This window comes from Ornithodoros turicata, chromosome 6, assembly GCF_037126465.1.
Source record: "Ornithodoros turicata isolate Travis chromosome 6, ASM3712646v1, whole genome shotgun sequence".
Lineage (NCBI taxonomy): Eukaryota > Metazoa > Arthropoda > Arachnida > Ixodida > Argasidae > Ornithodoros > Ornithodoros turicata.
In genome coordinates, this window is record NC_088206.1 from 571735 (window position 1) to 593544 (window position 21810).

Below are 21810 nucleotides of genomic sequence, written 5' to 3' on the forward strand. Positions count from 1 at the left end.
TATCAATTTTATATCAAGTGTTATTATCAATCAAAGTTGATCAAAATGTCATTTTGGCGTCTGGGACGGCCGTCTGGACGAAGATTTGAGCAAACGCGCCGACCGTGGGTGCAACAGGGGAACGAGACCCGGGTCCGATACTCTGGGATATTAATTAATAATATACAGTCTAAATAACTAGATGATGACATCTCTGATATCAATTTTATATCAAGAGTTATGATCAATCAAAGTTGATCAAAATGTCATTTTGGCGTCTGAGACGGCCGTCTGGACGAAGATTTGAGCAAACGCGCCGACCGTGGGTGCAACAGGGGAACGAGACCCGGGTCCGATACTCTGGGATATTAATTAATAATATACAATCTAAATAACTAGATGATGACATCTCTGATATCAATTTTATATCAAGAGTTATGATCAATCAAAGTTGATCAAAATGTCATTTTGGCGTCTGAGACGGCCGTCTGGACGAAGATTTGAGCAAACGCGCCGACCGTGGGTGCAACAGGGGAACGAGACCCGGGTCCGATAATCTGGGATATTAATTAATAATATACAGACTAAATAATTAGATGATGACATCTCTGATATCAATTTTATATCAAGTGTTATTATCAATCAAAGTTGATCAAAATGTCATTTTGGCGTCTGAGACGGCCGTCTGGACGAAGATTTGAGCAAACGCGCCGACCCTGGGTGCAACAGGGGAACGAGACCCGGGTCCGATACTCTGGGATATTAATTAATAATATACAGTCTAAATAATTAGATGATGACATCTCTGATATCAATTTTATATCAAGAGTTATGATCAATCAAAGTTGATCAAAATGTCATTTTGGCGTCTGAGACGGCCGTCTGGACGAAGGTTTGAGCAAACGCGCCGACCGTGGGTGCAACAGGGGAACGAGACCCGGGTCCGATACTCTGGGATATTAATTAATAATACACAGACTAAATAATTAGATGATGACATCTCTGATATCAATTTTATATCAAGTGTTATTATCAATCAAAGTTGATCAAAATGTCAATTTGGCGTCTGGGACGGCCGTCTGGACGAAGATTTGAGCAAACGCGCCGACCATGGGTGCAACAGGGGAACGAGACCCGGGTCCGATACTCTGGGATATTAATTAATAATATACAATCTAAATAACTAGATGATGACATCTCTGATATCAATTTTATATCAAGTGTTATTATCAATCAAAGTTGATCAAAATGCCATTTTGGCGTCTGGGACGGCCGTCTGGACGAAGATTTGAGCAAACGCGCCGACCCTGGGTGCAACAGGGGAACGAGACCCGGGTCCGATACTCTGGAATATTAATTAATAATATACAGACTAAATGATTAGATCATGACATCTCTGATATCAATTTTATATCAAGTGTTATGATCAATCAAAGTTGATCAAAATGTCATTTTGGCGTCTGAGACGGCCGTCTGGACGAAGATTTGAGCAAACGCGCTGACAGTGGGTGCAACAGGGGAACGAGACCCGGGTCCTATAATCTGGGATATTAATTAATAATATACAGACTAAGTAATTATATTAGCTAAGACCGGACATTTGCTCATCCGTTCGATTTTACCCTGACAGTTTCATAATTTATTTTCATCCTTTCCATTGAGTCATCGTATAACGAATAATAAATTGTTATATTCCTCAAATCATTTTTTTCGAACTTTTTAGAAGCAATACATCGTCCAACAGCTGCTAAAAGACCAGCTTCAGTCTTCCTGCGATGGGGGTAATGGTAATTGTTGGGTAATAACTTATAACAGACAATAATGACTCCATTGACTCAAGTTTGTGATAATCTTAGATGCTGTCAGTCATTGTAGCCCTATATATCCACAACTCGCTTTTCTTTGTTGTTTGGAGGTATTGAACCAAAATTGCTTAGTCGGCATAGTGCACAATCCTTCTAGTGCTCGCTATCTGTACAGAAGAACACCACATCACATCAGCACCGCTCCCTGAGGTATGAAGTACAAAATACCTTTCCAAGGTTCACCGACCAGGAATATACGGATAATCTTCCTAGCATCTCACCATATATACTATGTAGCTGTTGAAGCATTAAAAAAAGAAAGAAAGAAAGAAAAAAGAAAAGCAGAGTTCACGGCGCGAAACGACCACGCTTATTCTTATACTGCGCTATGTTTATACACTTTTACACTTGTCAGTCACGCGAAATTTTCACTAGTTAAATCAGTCTGCTTCGCAACTATTAAAGATATCTTTTGAGGTGAATGAACGACCAATAAATGCCCTGCGCTCCTGCTCAGCTTTTATTGATATATCCCATTACCAGTTGAGTCCTATCGTGCTTGTGCACGTGTTTGAATTATTTTACTTGTAAGGAGCTTCAGTCATGCGCGTGGTTGAAAACATGATGATCCCCCAAGCCACAACAAAGTGTGTACTCCTGCAACAAACATTTCATACTGTGCTACAAACCAAACACGACACATAACGATTTCGAACAATTCAGGGAAAAGAGGTACCGACGCCCCGGCTGGCCGTGCCCTTCGGTCTCTCTTGGCCATTTCTCCTTGTTTACGACACTTGCGAAAACAACAGGAACGCAAAAAGCTTGGTGAGCATTTTTACGCCTTGAGCGTTTGGTCGGTGAGACTACCACATTGATAATTGTACCACATTTGTAGCGTGATTGAACGTTATCTGACAGGTATTTGAGATGTCATAAATTAATATAGTTGTCTGTACATTTTACACTGACGTGCGAATCTTTGAAAACCGTGGTTAATTTCGTTGTTCTACTCTGGAAGAGTGATTGAGGTTCTAGTACAAAGGCATGGCTCCTTCAATTTTACAGAATATAATAGGGAAAGTCGCAACGTGCCACTGGCATGGTGGTTGTCACTGGTGGCATGTGACGATACATTTTGTATTTACAGCATTTTAAATATACCTCAATGACGTGGTTGACCCCGCTCACTTCTGGAATTCATTCACCCTGATTTTAATGTTCTTTGTGTTTTAATGTTTCTTCTTTGCGGTAGCGAAGTATGAGTAAATTAGACGCAACAATGTTTTATATGTGAAAGGCACAAGGCGCAGACAATTGTAGTTTACACATGCTGTATGGGATTTATGTGCTTTTCACAAGTCATTGCAAATGCATGGCTATACCTCAGAACTATAAATAATATGGGAATAATTTGATGGTTGAATTTTCCTGTGACGTACACTACCTAAAAATTTCTACAGGCCTTCCACGTGACAGAGGTTGTAGCCCAGTTCCCTGTCCCAACTCCCATGAAGGGAGAACAGGATGCACGGACAATGCCATTCTTAGGTTGAACGCGACAATGGAGGAATGTCTGACTCGCCGGGAGAAGCAATGCGACGAGTGAATTGGGGTCGGTTGAAATGAGCCGGTTGTTTCTTGCCAAAGAACCGGGACGCAGAAGTTGAAATAAGGGAATTGTGCACCCCGCTGGACAGTTTGCTCTGGAACCACAAAAAGGAAGCAGCAACCTTCTCCCCAAATACACAAAGCAAAGGCATCCCAGTGGAATTTTTAGTTTGGTTTTCTGCAGTACAAGCTAGAAATAACAAGTGCGATGCAACAAAGACGTGAAATGTAGTGTTTCCGTGTTTTCAAGTTCCTGGCCTGATACGGGCCTGAAACGTTAAGAGTCATATGCACGTACGAAAGCGTGATGTGATGTGATGTGATGTGATGTGATGTGAATAAAGTAAAAATGGGAATGTTAGTTTCGACGAAGTCAACGTACGAAAGCCGTGATGGGCGTCTGCACTTGTTGTATTGTATGCTATTCTCAGAGTTGCACGCGTTACTCTAAAAACGTAACTGTTACTATAACTCTAGTGGCAGAAGTGATTTTTACTATGTTTGCACAGTACGTTCTCCTGGGACAATAGTTTATTATTACTGGGTCTAGGACATTTCGGTGCACGGACGTTTTGGTGCAAAGCGTTACAGCGGCGGGGGCTGGAGATCACTGCAACGTCGGTTCCGGGAAAAATGGTCCCAGGAATGGCTGCCACGATGTTGACATATCGTAATAAAACAAAGGGAAGAGGGCGGCTTGGCATAAAATGTAGTGCTGTAAAGGAATTTGGTTTACATAGAGAAGAACGTGCTTTTTGGTTTACTATTATAGGTTTAATACCTATTCTGCATGTGATCGTGGTCTGTCGTGGCTTTTAAACTTTTGGGGCATTTTCTTTTTTAATATTTTGCGCCCCATGTTGTAGTCGCTGCTGTACAGATATTCATTTTTCTTTCCTTTTTCCAAGAGTAGATGAAGAATTTCTTTGTCATTTTGTAGTATTATCTCGAAGTGGGTATATTCAAGGTACTGATAACTCAACTCAACTCATTTTATTGCAACAAACAATATCAATTATGATATTATACAATTTTAATTCAATTTGTTGAGGACTTGTCGGTTACCGCTTTGGTGTAAGCATTTGGTTAGACGTTATTTCCCTTGTATTCCAAAAAGCTTACCAAGTTACCATGTCGCGTTCCCGTGTTCCGGTGTCGATAAAAACTCTGCACCTTCCCGCTGCCCTTCAAGTTTCCATAAATGGAACAAAAGTCTTAAAGCATGGAATAAGCCATTTTATCATATTATGGCCATCCCCGGAGTGATTCATTGTGATGAATTATGTTAAAAATAATGCGGTCCGCAAAAAAAAAATTGACTTGAGCGACAAAAGTAACACGTTTAATGTACTCCGACTTGCACTACGCATAGGTTCAGTCAGTCAGCTTTTGCTCTCGAATTACGAAAACAAAAGATTGAGGTGAAACCACAGAAGCAGTATACAGGGTGTATGCTCTAAAGTGTCCAGAAATCATATTTAAAGCAAGCGATAAAAGAAAACCAAGTGGTACTTTTCTGTTACTTGTGTAAGCAACAGGTACTGCTTTCTCAAGTAGCTAAAAAATGGAGCTCGTTTCTCTTTTATCGTTCGCTTTAAATAAAATTTCTGGACACGTGAGAGCAAGCACCCTGTATAATTGTCAATCACGTAATTTATTATTTGAAATTATTTTATTATTTTAGGACACCGCAATAATTTTATGGCTAGCGAGTCTAACAGCTTTTGGAGGGGCACCACGGTAATTCTATGTCGTTGTTTAGGCCTTGAAAATACGCGGCCATCACCGAGGAAAAAGTATGTAGAAATACAATGGGAATAACATCTAATCAAATGCTTCCACTCAAGATCTAACAAATGGAATTCAAATTGCATAGTATCCGTACCTTGAGGATACCCTTTTCGAGATAATACTCACTACAAAATGACAAAGCAATTCTTCATCTACTCTTGAAAAAATAAGCAAAAAATAAATATCTGTACAGCACCGACCAGAACGTGGGGTGTAGAATATTAAGAAAGAAAATTCCCCAAATGTTTAAAAGCCACCAGAGACCACAAACACATGCAGATCAGGTCTTAAATTTATAATACACAAAAAATACGTAAAGCACGTTCTTCTCTATGTAAACCAAACTCCTTGACAACACTACTTTTGATGCCAAGCCGCCCTCTTCCCTTTATTTTGTTACGATATGTCGACATTGTGACAGCCATTCCCGAGACCGTTTTTCCGGGACACGTCAGCAACGTTATGCACCGAAATGTCCGGATCCGATGATGATGATGATTATTATTATATTATTATCATTATTATTAGGTATACTGTTGCCACCAAACACGACACATAATTTTTGAAAACAGGACGCACGTAAAAATCCTGTTGAGCATTGGTCCGCCCTAAGCATTCGGACGGTGCCCAAATGTCCGGTGAGCAAATGTCCTGGATCCCGCTGGGTGTAGAAAAAAAAGGACGGTGGTTGCGTGGGCGAAAAATAAAATAAAAACGGTCCCGCAGGCTCCTGCACGCTCAAAAATGCGAATCCAGGGCATTTGCTCACAGTACGAAAGCTCAAAGCAGACAAATGCTCACCAAGTCTTTTGCCCGCTGTTTTCTCAAGTTATGTGTCGCGTTCAGTGACACAGTACAACAGAAAAATGTTTCTTTCAGGAGAACACACTTCGTTGCGGCTGGTGAGGGAGGGCGGCTAGAGAGGAACATCAAATTTCAACGTCATGTTTTTAACCACACGCATGACTGAAGCATACATGTGCACAAGCATGGAAGCGTGGTAGGACTCCCGTACTAGTGGGTTATGTCGGTAGAGGCGAAGCATTAGTGTAATAATCTAGTGTATTTATCGGCCTTTCACTTACTCCTAAAGATATATTTAATAGTTGCGACATCCTCTTGGAACTCTTTATTTTTCGGTCTTGTTATAATCCGCCCTTCGACTTTTCGACATAAACTCATTAAAAACAAATGTGTCTCCGAACTTTAACAAATCGGGAGAACAAATGGTAGCACCACCTGGTCAGTTGTGATGTGTTTCATGAGCCGTGCGAAACCATGCGCTTGTACTTTTGGGCGCGCAGGAGCCTGCGGGATAATTTTTTTCTTTCACATCCACAACTACATTTTGTCCTACTCCCGTTAGTCCGTACACCAAAATGTCCGTACACCGAGACGTCCTGCACCGTGGGGCGCGGACAATTGCTCACACACACACAAAAAAAAAAGACTGCTGAGGCCGGACAATTGCTCACCACAGAACCGTTGAAGCCGGACAATTACTCACCGGGCCTCTCACCACACTTATATTGTGATTTGATTTCGCGTTTATGGCGCTTGACTTTTTAATGTTAGATACACTTCATTTTTAGCTGTCTAAGTTGCTTCAAATAGCTAGGAAATCCACCAGTGAAGACGGGGAGGCGAGAGGTCGTTCAGGCGAGAGATGCAGGCACGCTTGAAGAGTCTTTGTCAGGACCTGCGTCCATGGGGCGTTCTTATCGGATTTTTTTCATGGGGGGGGGGCAGCCCTGTGCTTCCAGCGGGCGGGGGGGCAAAGCATGCAACCACCTTACCGCATTCCGTGGCGCGGACTGATTATGATAATATTATGACATCTGAGAACAAAAATCGTGACATATAAGTGCGGTGAAAGAGGCGGTTAGCAACTATCCGGCTTCAGCAGTTTTTTGGTGACCCATTGTCCGGTGAGCAATTGTCCTGGATCCCTGCACCGTAATGTCAAACACAATAATGGACAATGCTGTTGAAATTGTCAATCCGATAGTCTGAGACGGCCCCGTAGACGACTGAAAAAGCAAAGGAGGGGACGACACATACACACACGAAGCTCGTTCATTGGTATCGAAGAAGTGAGCCCAGTACGAGAAATGTACCTCTGCAGGAAGAAACAGTGACCTGCTACATTTCAGAGAATAGCATTTTTGAGTACATGTCTGTGGTTTCACGACGGCCTCTGTTTCGGTTTTCTTTCTGTCCTCAGTGACGCACTAAAGAAGACGACATGCTACGCTGACACATTCTATTTGTCCTTGTATTATTGATGACTTCGATCAAAAGTGAACTGTTTTCACCTTTTGCATAGATTGAAATCTTGCGAATACACCTACTGCGCAGTAACTGATACTGCACTTTATAATTGGAGATTTAAAAAAAAAAAACAGATGATTATATTTTTCGTTTGATCGAACGCGGGACATTTGGTCGAAAACCATTTGATCGAACGCCGTTTGATCGAAACGGCAGCGGTCGTTTGATCGATTTTCTTAATTGGTTCACTTGGAGTGTCGAAAATGACAAAAAAAGACAAGGAAAAAAATTCTAAATGCAGTTATCCTAAGGAACATTTAACTTTGTGTAATCTGCTTCCCCGTAAACACATTCCTCATGCTAACCCACTTTTTCGTGTCCAAAAAGCAGTACAAGGGCCAGGGTTGTTCACCCTTAACCCGTTGGACAACCGTATAGGTTTTTCCGCTATGACACATAGTGACTAAACATGCTGTACTTGTTAATTCCCCAACCCTTTGTCAAATAATAATTAATGTCAAGTATTAAACATTTTGGCAAATGAATTAAAAAATAAGTAAATGACATTTTTGATGATGATTTATTCCCGTCGAATGTGAACAAATTTTAACATGTATTATTGTTTGTAATCAACTGACCACTGTATAGGAGAAAGAGCAGTTTCAGTTTATTTACTTTTCGCCTATGTGCAAGTGAACCTAAATTTAGTTCTTGCAACAGACATGTAACCGAAGAAGTCATTCGAAACCTAGACAAGATAAGCAGGGCAGCAGATCTTTGTACTTTCTTTATTTCTTCGGATAGCGTGCATGTGTAGTGATTCCAGGCTGCAGATGCATACTCTAAGGTCGAACTAAGGTTTTACATGCTGTTAGTTTAATATCTCTCGTTGTACCATGGCGAAATTCGTTCTTAGCACCCACAGACTTCGAGTGGCTTTGTACATATGACTATCCCGTTCCAGACCGTTCCCTTTAAATATGTCGCCAGCAATAAGAAGGGTGCCCAGAACAAGGATAGACTATCGGCTGCTCTCAACCTGGGGCAGCTTTCTTCAATATGTGTCCTATTGATTCGTAAAGGACAAACGTCTGCAACTAACCAGTGGTCTCCCCTCTTCGGCTGTTAAAAGCAAAAAAGAAAGAATAAAAAAAGCAGAGGACACTGATTGCCTGCTTCGTATGCTCGAGTCAAAAGTTACAGAAAAAGTGGTGGGGACAACACAGTGCATGCAGCTTTGGATTCTCTTCGAACAAACGTCTTTCGAACAAACGGCGTCGATCAACCGGCTTTCGATCAAACGGCTTTCGACCAAGCGGCGTTCGATCAAACGCCTTCGATCAAACGGCGTTCGACCAAACGGCGTTCGACCAAATGGGCGGACACCGTATACTGTAGGGCGATCAAGACAAGAAACCTGGTACCGAAACCAGAACTTTACTCTGAAACGAGCTTGTTTGTTTCTTTTTTTCCTTCTAAAACATAACTCGCTAGGCTGTGACATATTCTCATTTTCTCATGACGATGCTCACTAAACCATAGCGGGCAGTAAAGGTAATGCGGTTCTTTTTTTTCTCTTTTTTTTTTTTGTATTCACGGACATCGATATACCGCGTAGGCGCGCACGGGACCTTTCTCTTTTCTCCCATAGCAGCTCGGACTTTGTTTTTTACACACCATGCGCTATCACTCAACAAAGTTCGTGAAATTTCTGTTTGGCAGTCCGAGAGAAACCTCGCAGACGATTTTGTCAAACGCGACTCCTTTGCAGGGGGAAAACGACTGGCAAAATCTCAAAACACACGACACGGCCAAGCTCTACTGGTTTTCACAGCTTTGTTGGTGTACTTGAAGATCTAGGCCAGAAGAGCACATTGTACTCCGTTGTGCGTATGGCAGCGGGATTACCGACGGGGTATCGAAGAGCACAAGGGAAAGGATAGGAAGAAAGGGGGAAAAGAACATGAGGGAGAGTTGAAGGTAGATACGCCACGTGGTGCCACTTTCGTGAACTAAATCGGGGTGTCCGCCAATTCTGCTCATGTTAGTGAATAGTGCTGTTTCGGTCCATGTTCCGCGGCACATACGAAAGTGAGCACACGTCTTGTGGCTCATGGATCTCAACAAGTTACGTTCACAGCAACCTGGTCTTCGCGTACACTTTCGAACTAATGTGAGGATTGAGCGCGTCCTAATTCTTACACTAAGTTTATAAGCTTCAAAAACAAGCAGCCTCTCCGGATATCATCCGCGGGAAATTAGAAAGGCGCAGAGAGATAGTGAGAAGGAAAAAAAAACAGTAAGGAGAAAGAGAGAAATGGGGAAACAGTTATATACAGGGGCCATTATATATTCTTGGAGTTATATTAAAGGAGCACACCCGAAACCATCCAGCGTCAATAAAGTCAGCCTGCTGCCTCTCTGTGGCTTTTCTATTTCCAAGTTGAAACTGCAAGCAAAGGTAGTGTTTAGATAGGAGAAAATTTCAGTGGTCCTAAACATTGTCAGAAGTATATAACACTTTTCTTGAATCGCCTTTCATATTTTCACCCGATTTCGAATATTACCTTATTATTGCTCTTGGTGTGTCAAGTGGAGCTTTTCAGTTATCTGGTGGAACTGAGCAAAGCTGTCTGTTGCAGCTCTTAAAGCAGGAAAAATCCGTTTGTTTAGCAGCTTTTACAGTTCATGAAACAGTTTCCTCCGACTCCTATTTTCCTTACATATGGTGTAAGCGCTGTTCTATGTCAGAAACTTGTTGTTGGCATACGATTATGCAAAGCAGCCTCGTGCGCTACCACGCAACAAAATAGAAAGCGTTCCAAACACACAACCCATCATTTATTTGGGACAAAGCACTAAAATTCACATGAAAGTGCAGAACATACAGCTGGAAGTACCATTTCTTACAGTTTCTCAGGGCTTGAAGGTTTGAAAGAGTTGGAGCGTCAGGAACACATTCGAGCGCCGTCGAATTGAATACGGTGGCAACGAAGACAAGATTATGTATACGCGAAATCGTACGCACTCATGAGTGCTCGTTATTAGCAATTATACATGAGTTATTCAGAGTATCACATTTAAAGTTGGAACTTCATTACAATGTGTCACTAAGCGCAACGCAGTGTGCTTAGTGTACGGTGAACACATGTGTCAGACCTCTGAATCAATAACATGCATCAAATAAATGTCTAGTATAGCCAACACTTCCTTTATGTTTTAGAATACCGGAGTTATCTTCTATTCGTCGAAAAGTGTGCAGTGTAAAGGATTGGATTGGAAAAAGAAAGAAAAATATGGAGAGGTTAGTCCCGACCCAGTCAGAACTGGCTACTCCAAATCGCGTTTGTCGGTGAAAAAAAGAAAGAAAAAGGTTAGCTACGAAAAATAGAAGAACAAACAAACAAGTCCAAACGAAGTGCACCACACGTGTGGCCCTCGTTCAAGCTATACTAGAGCATGGAAAAGAGTAAGCCCCAGATCGCTTGTCATTCACGTCTACACTGCATCGCAACATTTTCCATTTTCCAACATTTCCATTTTCGCAATATTTTGAGCAACTGTTGTATTAATTGACTCGGAGAGCATGCATAGGGAAACAAAATTGGCTAACAAAATTGGTTGCCGTCAAGCACCCCTGAAGACACCGCCAGCAACCATCAGCTACCCCATTTACGTCGTCTGCTCCACTGTGCACGAAACGTTGCACGGACGTCGGAGGAGGTGCAGCATTTTTATTAACCCATGCTGCACTCCCACGGCACTTTTTCCAATCGAATGGTCCAGTGTAGTGCAAACGATGTACTTCGCTGAATCAAATATGGGAACTGGCACCGTTTGAGCTAGTTCACAAAGCGCAGCCTAATCGGAGACATCTTCGAGCTGTATGGGCGGCACGAAAACCAGTAGAAGTCGATAGCAACAAGGGCCGCCTGAAAGGGGAGCCAAACAGGAAGACTCCAGATTGCCCGACTGGTGTGTATAACGTCGTTTTCTAATTGGTCATGTGCCCAATGTTGTGTGAATTATATCAAATAAGGGAGTCCACGGGGAGGTATCGGCGAATGCGATGGAAGGATTCTTGAGAGAAGCGTTGCGATAGTGCCCTTTTGAGCAGACATGGCGCAGTAAGTCAGAAAACACGCATTAGTAGCAGCATGTAGCAAGATCTCTTTTTTGGAGGAAATGGCGCAGCAGCTTCATCACTGGTTATGAATTGTGCACATCATCTGGATATAATAACTAAATCTGGCGTCTTGGCTATAATAACTACGCCGTTCTTGTTTTTTTTTTTTTTTTTCAGTTTTATTTTATGGTATTTCCTGTAACTGCGATCATTTCTTTGCTGTGCGGCATTCCACGATGTTGTCTAAGGTCAATGTGACCCGCTACTTCATTTGAGTCTGAAGCCCCTGATCTAGAGAATACGAACACATATTAGTTGTTCAGGAATGTGTGTTGGTCCTAGGAAGACGGCCGTTTTAACCGTACAGGTTCCTGTTTGTCCCAGGAAAGCAACAAAATTAACAATAATGTCGTACGATGAGTATCACTGGAATACATCGCCCTTCACACATGCAATGGTAGCGGCTGGACACGATCGCACTACAAGAAATGTCTACCATGCGTACTGCATTGTGCCAGGCAGTGAAATCTTATTCTTCCCTCACACAATATATGAACAGGTTTCCGGTTATTCTCTTCTGTAGAAATTGTGCTGGATCTGCCATGTTCTCAAGAAATGTTTTGTCTTGGTCTGGACGGGAAGGGGTCATTCTTTTTCAATAAGTCTCTCTTCCAGAGGATTTGAGGGCGATGTCAGGGTGTCTCAGCCCAACATTTTTCTTTCTTTTTTTTTAAACCGAATTTCAGACATTCGCCGTTAGCCCATTAACGTCACACATCGTATTATGCCACGTTGCGATAGTAACAGTTGCAAAAACAGATAATTGGAATTCCACAGCTTTTACCTGATACAAGCAACGGTGCAGTGACGCTATCCTTCCCTGCCGTATTCGAAGCGGTACAGGTGTAGTTCCCAACGTCTTCCACACGTGTCTGCCGAACAGTCAGTGTGGAAACAAAATCAGACAATGCCGATATCGAGATTCGATCCCCGGTCTTGATGTCATGGCCATTCTTCGTCCACGTTATGTGAACTGATTGGTCATTGGTACTTTGCATCACGAAGCATACGACAGCAACTCGGTCGCCCAAGGAAACCTTACTTGGAAAGGAAAATTCCTGAACACGGGGCGCGCCTGAAACAGTTTTCTGCAAATTACTACATCGAGCGAACTAAACGTTCATTCAATTCTTACCGATAGAAGAGGTCGAAAAAATTCTGGCAACGTTCAAGATTACGAATGTCCATATGATGATAGCCATTCCGATTTCTGCTCTAATACGAATCCTCTACGCATACTATGGCGCACTATTTATTCCCACTCTGTATCGCGGACGTTTACGCAGCTTCAGTTGATCACCGTTAAAGTGCTAAAGTGGACGACTAGCAGCACCTAGCGGCAAGATAGCGAAACACTTTAGCGGGAAGGGTGAACCGTTCACGCGATTGGAGGTGCCGCCAAAGTGTTTTGCGTTACGTGGTGGAACTCAACTGTACTGAGGCTGAAACACACAAACAGACGAATACAGCGTGTCCCAGCCTAGAAACATTTACTTTCTATCATGTTCACCAGATGCCGCTACTCTGTCGTCGTTTTGTATGTATGCTTGTGTGAGAAAAAACTGTAGGAGAGGATGGGAAGTGAGTGAGTGCGTGTCCCATTAGACGATTAATGGCTCAAGCTCCACCCACTTTTTGAGCTGACTGACCAATGATGTCTTGAAATACGGGGCATTACCAATCAACCTATCCTCACTATATGTCCCCCATGTCCTACATGGGCAGCGCCATTTCGGGAGGAAAATGAAACTTGCGATTTGCAAAACTAATGGGTTTTTGTGCCAATTTGATAAACGCCCAGGGGACGACGCAAGGCACTTCGGGAATTGCCATCCGTCCATATGCGTCGTTATCCGCTGCCCGCTGAACCACCTGCTGGTACACATCTTGTCGTCGCTACGATTTTTTTAATGAAACAACATGACGAGGCAAGATGTTTTTTCCCATAACATTCAGTAATTAAATTCAAAATTTTCCAGCACAATCCCGTTTTTCTTATTATCTCGTTGCGTCCGCCGGGTTCACGAGGCCTAATAACGACGACAAAACATATTATTTTGCTAATATATCGATAACGTAAAATATATCGATAACGTAAAATCAGAGTACCTTGCGAAATTTTTTCACAACAAATTCCTGCTTTACCGCATTTGCCTTGGTTGCCAGTTTGGGTGGCAGTCAGGTGTCATGGCGGCCCTGGTTGTAGAAGCAAACGAATGAGTGGCGCGCTACTGTGATTGACAGGTGGAGCCTCTGTTTTAGGCTCCTCCCAATGGCCAGACTCCTTTTTAATACATGGCTCTGATTGCGCTGTATGTGTGTGTGAGCGTGCATCAGAAAAAATGTAGGAGAGGATGCGAATAGAGTGACCCATTAGTCGGTCGAGGTCCCTTGGTAAGTTCGTCTGAAAACGGATGCAAGCGCAGCGTAGTGGTTAGCGCACTCCACCGGCAATCGAGAGGTACCTGGTTCGATACCCGGCGTTTTCTCGAAGACAAATATAACCGCGCAGTGAAGAACATGGACGACGGACAGGAGCACGACACCAGCGCTCTCTCCTCTCTGTGCTTCCGTGTCGTTTGCTGCGCTGTATATTTAGTGATGTGATACCAACTAGCGAGGCTCAACACCATTTATCAGGTGCCATATTTCAATTCCGTTACCTTCCCCAGTCAAGCTATCTACCTCAGCGTGGTTCACTACCGTGCAGTTGTATTTTCCGTCGTCTAATACCCGAAACGCACTGTCGCACACAATGCTGATTGGCCCACAGTCCTGGTCGGCGCAATCCCGCTGGACACGCTGCGCCGTCCGCACTTGACGCTCGTGATCCAGGTTTTCGTTTGACGCCATCTGGCGAGAGCTTTGCGCAATACCCACTGAAGTTTCCAATTTAAAAAAAAGCATTAATCTAGGATGTCTACTTGACAGAAATTCACGTTAATCCAAACGCTATTTCAGTTATTTCGGCGTTTGTCCATGTTGTTTTCTTTGTGCGGGCCGCTGCCATCGCCGCCATCTTGCGAGCCCGGAACGGGCAGTGCGACTAGAGAGAAGGCGAGCGTGAAAGGAAGCCACTGCGCCTGCGCCAACCCTCCTTGAAATATGTAATCATGTTTGCGAACGGGGGACAAGTGTCTGCGTCGTTGATATCTGTCGCTGAGACTCGCTTTGTCCGCACCTGAGGGCGATCACAAACTTTGCCTAATCGTGATTGCGCGCGTTCTGGATCCTGCGTCGGTGCGTCGACAATTTGCCTTATGCTCCGGCTCAGTTCGATAACGCTGAGGCCGTTATCGAAGGCGGCAATATCTCTGTTCTTCTTGTGGTGAATGGCTCTGTGGAAAGCGTCGCCTTGTAAACTCGGCACAGAGGTCTTAGCGATTGAATAACGGTGAGTGTGCTCGCTGTCATAACAGTTCTCCTTCTGAGGACAAGCATTCCTAAATGTACTTCTAAACCGCTAAGGATTGTATCACGCTAAACACAGAAACAGCGAGTCACTACTTCTTATTAAGCTCATGTGTGCGTGTGTAGCAGGACGGAAGCAACGCGTCATGTTATTCTCAGGTAGTCACTGGATGATTTTCGCTAGTTTGTCTTCCTCAAAAAAGTGCACCGTGCGCAAGACATTCCTGGCACAGGTTATAGATAGGGTTCCGGATTTTCGGATTTATCCCAAAAAAATACCAAAGACATACACCGGTAGAATTTAACCATTTGATGAACACGAGAAAGTGTGCCATTGCACATCCACTTCCACTGCTCTTTTGTGCATTTTTATACACAAAAATCCAAATCCGAACGCTGTGTGGGACTAATATGTCCCATGAAGCACCTAAGGAACTTTGATTAAGTGGGACAGGGTATGTCCACTTGAGACACCTGTTGACTGCCTATAAAAACGCCTACAACGCACTACGGAGCGTGAGACAATGCACACACTGCACATGTGCTTTGTACAAGCCTCTTTGTACTATGCACAGGCTGCAGCTAGGATGTGTCTTTTGCTATGATTTTATGAGGGGCATTGCTAGCCTCAGGCACGCGAGTCATCGCATTCACATTTGATGTCGTTCATGTTCCTCTACTGGGTGTTTTCCTCATACGTTTGAAGACAGATGTTATCTGTGAAGTGGGCCCACGACGCACGATAGTCGTCACGTTGCCCGCCTTAGCGCGGCTGCAAGCCGTTCCATCATCTCTACCGACGCATTTTTTCCTTGTTTTCTTGTACCTGAGCGGCTTTTGCACGACTTTCCTTTCCTATTGCTTCTGCTTGAGGCATGGAACCGTAAGCTCATTCGCTCTCATTTTGGGATATTGTTAGTGTCATTCTGATCGTCTGCCTAACAAACACGTCCTCCGTGGTTATTTGTCCTCGTTTTGCTACAAATGGACCGAACAGAGATACTCCAACTGTCAATTCCGTTCGATGTGCGTACATCGGCCAACTGAGCCTAACGCCACACAAAACACCCTCCCTCGCGACAATGCGAGTTTCGACGCAACAAATGCACGAACGTTCGATTATACCACTGGAGGCTTTCTGCGTGTCAGTGCAGAAACAAAATTTTCGTTTACCAGCAGGGATCGGAACCGTTATTTTTTCAGGTTCGGGTTCCGGCATATCGGTTCGAGTTCAGCTCCGCAACAGCGCAAAATATCGGTTGAAACCGGTTCAGGTAAGTGAATTTTGAGTTGATTGAAATGGATCAAAAGCAAGCACAACCTTACGATTCTCAAACAACACAGTTCTACTTTTGTTGTTCACAGCAGCACTGTCTGTTACAGATCTGAATTTCAGGTGCAACGTTACGGTGGCCACTTTATGTTCACTTATCGTATACGCCCTTTTTTACATCCTGCTCAGGGAGTGACCGTTTTTTCACAGCCCAAAATGAAAACTTGAGGTTGCTGGACGACAAAAATCGCGTATAAGGAAGTCTACAACTGCCACAAGGACGACATCAAAGCTAACTGAATGAACGCAATAGCCGCCACGGGAAATACCTCGCGCACTTGGATTGTAGTTTTATTCAGTTTCGAATGTGTTTCGCAACGCGGCTCAGTTTGCCGTGTAAGTCCGATCTCTCACAACACACATTACGTGTGAACCGTTTCGCGAACCGGTAACCGCCTAAATTTATTTAGGTTCAGTTCCAATTCGGCTCAACGAAGAATACGGGTTTTTAGCGGTTTTCGGTTCGGGTTCAGTTGCGCTTCCGATCCCTATTTACCAGACGTTTATTATCGTCCCGCGAAGGTTCCCAAAACGGCACATGGAACGATGCAATAGTCCCGGAGAACACCGGAAAGAAGATTCGTCACAAAATGCTCCCACCTCTTGATGGAAGAGTGAATTGCTCCTCATGTTACTATTACACCCTCATAGAGGGAGCCACAGCAATTTGGGGAGAAAATGATTCCATGACATAACTGGAGCCCGCATAGAAGAAGTCATAAGAAGGACACTGCGGTCCCAGTGTGCAACAAAGGGTTAAAGTGCCACTACGGACTAAATCTCGTGTCTTCAGAATCCTACCAAAGTTATGTTACTGAAATCTTCTTCTCACTTTACATTCCCGCAAAATATTTTGGCTCTACGTGACGCAAAAGATAGAGAAAATTGATGTTTATTTTTGAGAACTGTGACGTCAAATTATGCTCCGACGGAGTGCCCGGCTCTCATCTGGCAACGTTGTTGCCTTTCGCATCTTCCGGGGGGCTCACTTTTTGCACTCCGGTAGCGGAGCCCCACGTGACATACCATCCGACCACTCCAACCTTGGACAAAATACAAAGGAAGGAGAAGACATCTCTCCCATTTTCCCCTCTTTCGGTCAGCCTCGCGTGACTTCTCCACCACGTGACTACACGTGACCCTCCCCGGACGCCGGCATCGTTGCTAGAATTGACGGATGCCCTCTGCAGAATATGACATCATTGCAATTATGATTACGTCACTCGCTCATCGAAACTTGTGGAGGCTCAAAAATTTACAGAAATGCACGGCGTTCGTAAACAGGATTGAAACTGACAATGAAAAAATGGCTAGGAAGCAAGCGAGCTGGTGAAGATGTCCCTAGTCTCGGGTTTTTTACATTATGCAGGATTGAAATTTCGCGTATAGAATCCTTGATGCACATTCTTTCCATGGACTAAATAAAATAAACGCTGTTTTCTGAGTCGGGAGTGGCACTTTTAAATAATTCAGATTTAACACAAAAACGTCGCTTTTGATGATTCCAGTAATCGAGAGGTGAGCAAGAAAAGTCATGCCCTGATGCCTTTTGTCTTGTATCGTGGGTTACCCCACGACGAGGGAGGGTGATCTCTTGACCCACTCTGTTCCTAACAATGAGCGAAGTATCTCCATCCTTAATTGCACCTCGACATTGGAGGGCCCCCTGCGTGCGGTGACTCCATTCTACATGACGGCATTTGAGGCCTTTTCTCCAGTTTGCTTGGAAAATGACCAGGTTTTCCTTTCCCTTTGTCTGCGAAAAGTCCTTCCCTCCTCCTCGAGGTGCACAATGAAGCACGGATGACATGCAAATGACAGGACAGGTGCTTCTTGACAGGACAGCTAGTAGTTGTAAGACAGACAGCAAGATGATACGCAAGCGAAAGATGTCAAGGAATATCCGGATTTCGTGGTGTTCACATCGCCAGGAGATCGTGTTCCGCCATATAACAAGCGCTTCTGCAAGACAGCTTCCAATTCTTCTTGCGAGTTATATCACTTCACAGCCATTGCTTTAAAAAAATCAGATATTCGTCGTGAGCCCATTAACGTCACACACCGTATCATTGACATTGCGATAATCCAGCCAAGGACAGTTGCAAAAACAGATAATGTTATAGAAATACACCGCCCCAAGGGGTAGTTTTTACCTGACACAAACAATGGTGCAGTGAAGCTATCCTTTCCCGCCGTATTCGAAGCAGTACAGGTGTAGTTCCCAACGTCTTCCACACGTATCTGCCGAACAGTCAGTGTGGAAGCAAAATCAGACACTGCTGATATCGAGATTCGATCGCCTGTCTTTATCTCATGGCCATTCTTCGTCCACATTATACGAGCCGATTGGTCTTTGGTACTTTGTATCACGAAGCATACGACAGCAACTCCGTCGCCCAAGGAAACTTTACTTGGAAAGGAAAATTCCTGAACACGGGGCGCGCCTGAAGCAGTTTTCTGCAAATTACTACATCGAGTGAACTGAAAGTCCATTCAAATCTTACCGGTAGAAGAGACTAGGGAACTTAAAACGCTGGCGACGTACAAGATTACGAACGTCCATATGATAATAGCCATTCCGATTTCTGCTGTAATACAAATCCTCTACGGGTACTATGGCGCACTATTTATTCCCCACTCTCTATCACGGCTGTTTGCAGCTTCAGTTGATCACCGTTAAAGCGCTAAAGTGGACGACTAGCAGCACCTAGTGGCAAGATAGCGAAACACTTTAGCGGGAAGGGTGAACTGTTCACGCGATTGGAGGTGCTGCTAATGTGTTGTGTTACGTGGTGGAAAGCAACTGTACTGAGGCTGAAACACACAAACAGACGAATACAGCGTATTTCAGCCTCAGAACATTTATTTTCTATAATGTTCACGAGATGCCGCTGCCTTGTCCTTGTGCTGTATGTATGTTTTGTTTATGTGCGTGTGTGTGTATGAGCAAAAATGTAGGAGAGGATGGGAAGAGAGTGCGTGCGTGTTCCGTTAGTCGATTAATGGCCATTAATGGCACATGCCTATAGCTCAAGCTCAACCCACTGTTTGAGCTGCCTGACCATTGAAGTCTTGAAGCATTACCAATCAATCTATCTTCACTATATGCCCCCATACCCTACATGGGCAGCGCCATTTTGGGTGGAAAATCGACTGTATATAGGACTGAAATTGAGACTTCTTGCGATTTGCAAAACTAGTGGAGTTTTGTGCTAATCAGATAAACGCCACCTAGACGACGCAAGACCCTCTCTGCCATCCGTCGATATGCGTCGTTATCCGCTGCCCACAGAACCACCTGCTGTACACATCCTGTCGTCGATGCGAATTTTAAAAATTAACGTGACTATGCAAGAACGTTGATATTCATAAAATTCAGTAATTAAATTGAAAATTGTACAGCACAGTGCCGTTTTTCATAGTGTTTCGTTGTAACGCCGTGTTCACGAGGCCTAACAACAACGACAAAACATATTTTGCTAACATATCGCCAGCGGATCACAACTTGAAACTGTTTCTCGAGGAACTTTAGTAGAGGATGTACACCCGGAGCGTAAAATCGGAGTAGCTTGTGAACATTTTTGACAAGAAATTTCTGCTTTACCGAATTTGCCTTGGTTGCCATTTTGGGTGGCAGTCAGATGTCATGGCGGCGGCCCTTCTTGTAAGAAGCGAACCAATGAGAGGCGCGCTAGTGTGATTGACAGGTTGAGTCTGTTCCTTAGGCTCCTCCCAACGGCCAGACTCTCTTTTAATACATGGCTGCGCTCGTGTTGTGGTGCATGTATGTGATGCAATGCAAGAGAGTGCGTGTCCCACAGTAAGTCGATCGAGGTCCGGGTAAGTCGTCGGAAAGCGGATGCCAGAGTAGCGTAGTGGTTAGCGCACTCCACCGGCAATCGAGAGGAGACTGATTTCATTCCCGCCTTTTTTCGACGACTGCCATTTTTCATGAAATATAGCAGCGGAGCGGAGGTGATGGACGAGAGAGAGGAGCACGACACCAGCGCAGTGATAGGCAAGGTGCCAGGAGGACTACTTCAATAAAGTAAAGTACTGCAGTTAAGTACTAATAAATACTAATAAGTAAAAAGTCATGTCCTAAAAAGTACCAATAAATTAAGTACTTGCAAAAATATGCTCTTTAAATACAGTAAAAAGTCCCGCCAAGGAATACCCGGATTTCAAGATGCCCACGTCGCTAGGAGGCAGTGGTGCAGACGTGGTTGACTGAAAGTTCTGCCATATAATAATATGCGCTTCTGCAAGACAGCTTCGAATTCTTCTAGTGAGTTAGTATATAGTAGTGACTTCTATATATTCGTCGTGAGCCCATTAACGTCACACACCGTATCACTGACATTGCGATACTCCCACCAAGAACAGGTGAAAACAGTGATTATGGCATTGAATTATTACACCAACCTAAGGTGTAGCTTTTACCTGACACAAATAATGGTGCAGTGACGCCATCCTTCCCCGCCGTATTCGCAGCAGTACAGGTGTAGTTCCCAACGTCTTCCACACGTATCTGCCGAACAGTCAATGTCGAAGCAAAATCAGACAACGCCGATATCGAGATTCGATCACCTGTCTCGATCTCATGGCCATTCTTCGTCCACGTTATGCGAACCGATTGGTCTTTGGTACTTTGCATCACGAAGCATACGACAGCAACTCGGTCGCCCAAGGAAACCGTACTTGGAAAGGAAAATTCTTGAACACGGGGCGCGCCTGAAACCGTTTTTTATTACTATACATCGAGCGATCTAAAAGTTTATTAAAATCTTACCGGTAGAAGATATGGGAGAACTCAAAACGCTGGCGACGTACAAGATTACAAATGTCCATACGATAATAGCCATTCTGATTGCTGTAATACAAATCCTCTACGGGTACTATGGCGCACTATTTATTCCCACTCTCTATCACGGTTGTTTGCAGCTTCAGTTGATCACCGTTAAAGTGCTGAAGTGGATGACTAGCAGCACCTAGCGGCAAGATAGCGAAACATCTTAGCGGGAATGGGTAGCCATGCATCCGATTGGAGGCGCTGCCAAAGCTAGCATGCTACTATTGAACTAGTGTTGTTGCTGAAACACAGTATGTTTCAGCTAGAGAACAGTTATTTTCTATCATGTTCACCAGATGCCGATATCTCATCCTTGTGTGTGTTTGTTTGTATGTATGTATGTATGCATGCATCTGACAAAAAATGTAAGGGAGGATGCGAAAAGAGTGAGTGCATGTCCAGTTAGTAAACTGAGGACCCTTGGTAAGTCGTCGGATATCAGGCGTGGCATAGTGGTTTGCACACTCGACCCCCAATCGAGGGGTGTGCGGTTCCATTCCCACCGCTTTTTCGACGACTGTCATACTTCAATTCTGTTCGTTCTCCAGCGAAATGCATCTCAACGCGGGTC

General features: G+C 43.9%; 1 protein-coding gene and 1 long non-coding RNA gene across 19 annotated transcripts in view; one reads left to right on the top strand and one right to left on the bottom strand.

Moving 5' to 3' along the window:
- Positions 1 to 21810, bottom strand: part of LOC135398749 (cell adhesion molecule DSCAM-like) — a 104467-nt gene that overhangs the window by 16292 nt on the left and 66365 nt on the right. The window contains exons 1-2 of one of the 16 annotated variants that reach the window (XM_064630153.1): positions 18892 to 18979; positions 18541 to 18831 (exon numbers count right to left, since the gene is read on the bottom strand). The exons of 14 other annotated variants lie outside the window; for them this stretch is intronic. In XM_064630153.1, coding sequence (XP_064486223.1) covers positions 18541 to 18831; positions 18892 to 18964 — 364 coding nt within the window. In that variant the 5' untranslated portion in view covers positions 18965 to 18979. Of the gene's footprint in view, positions 1 to 12427; positions 12719 to 12778; positions 12888 to 18540; positions 18832 to 18891; positions 18980 to 21810 lie in introns of those variants that run through there. One more of the 16 variants, XM_064630167.1, reaches the window with a different exon arrangement.
- LOC135398753 (uncharacterized) overlaps positions 14746 to 21810 on the top strand; it is a 58240-nt gene continuing 51175 nt past the window's right edge. For all 3 annotated transcript variants that reach the window (XR_010424132.1, XR_010424134.1, XR_010424133.1), the window contains exons 1-2: positions 14746 to 15037; positions 16258 to 16328. This is a non-coding gene — a long non-coding RNA (uncharacterized LOC135398753). The remainder of the gene's footprint in view (positions 15038 to 16257; positions 16329 to 21810) is intronic.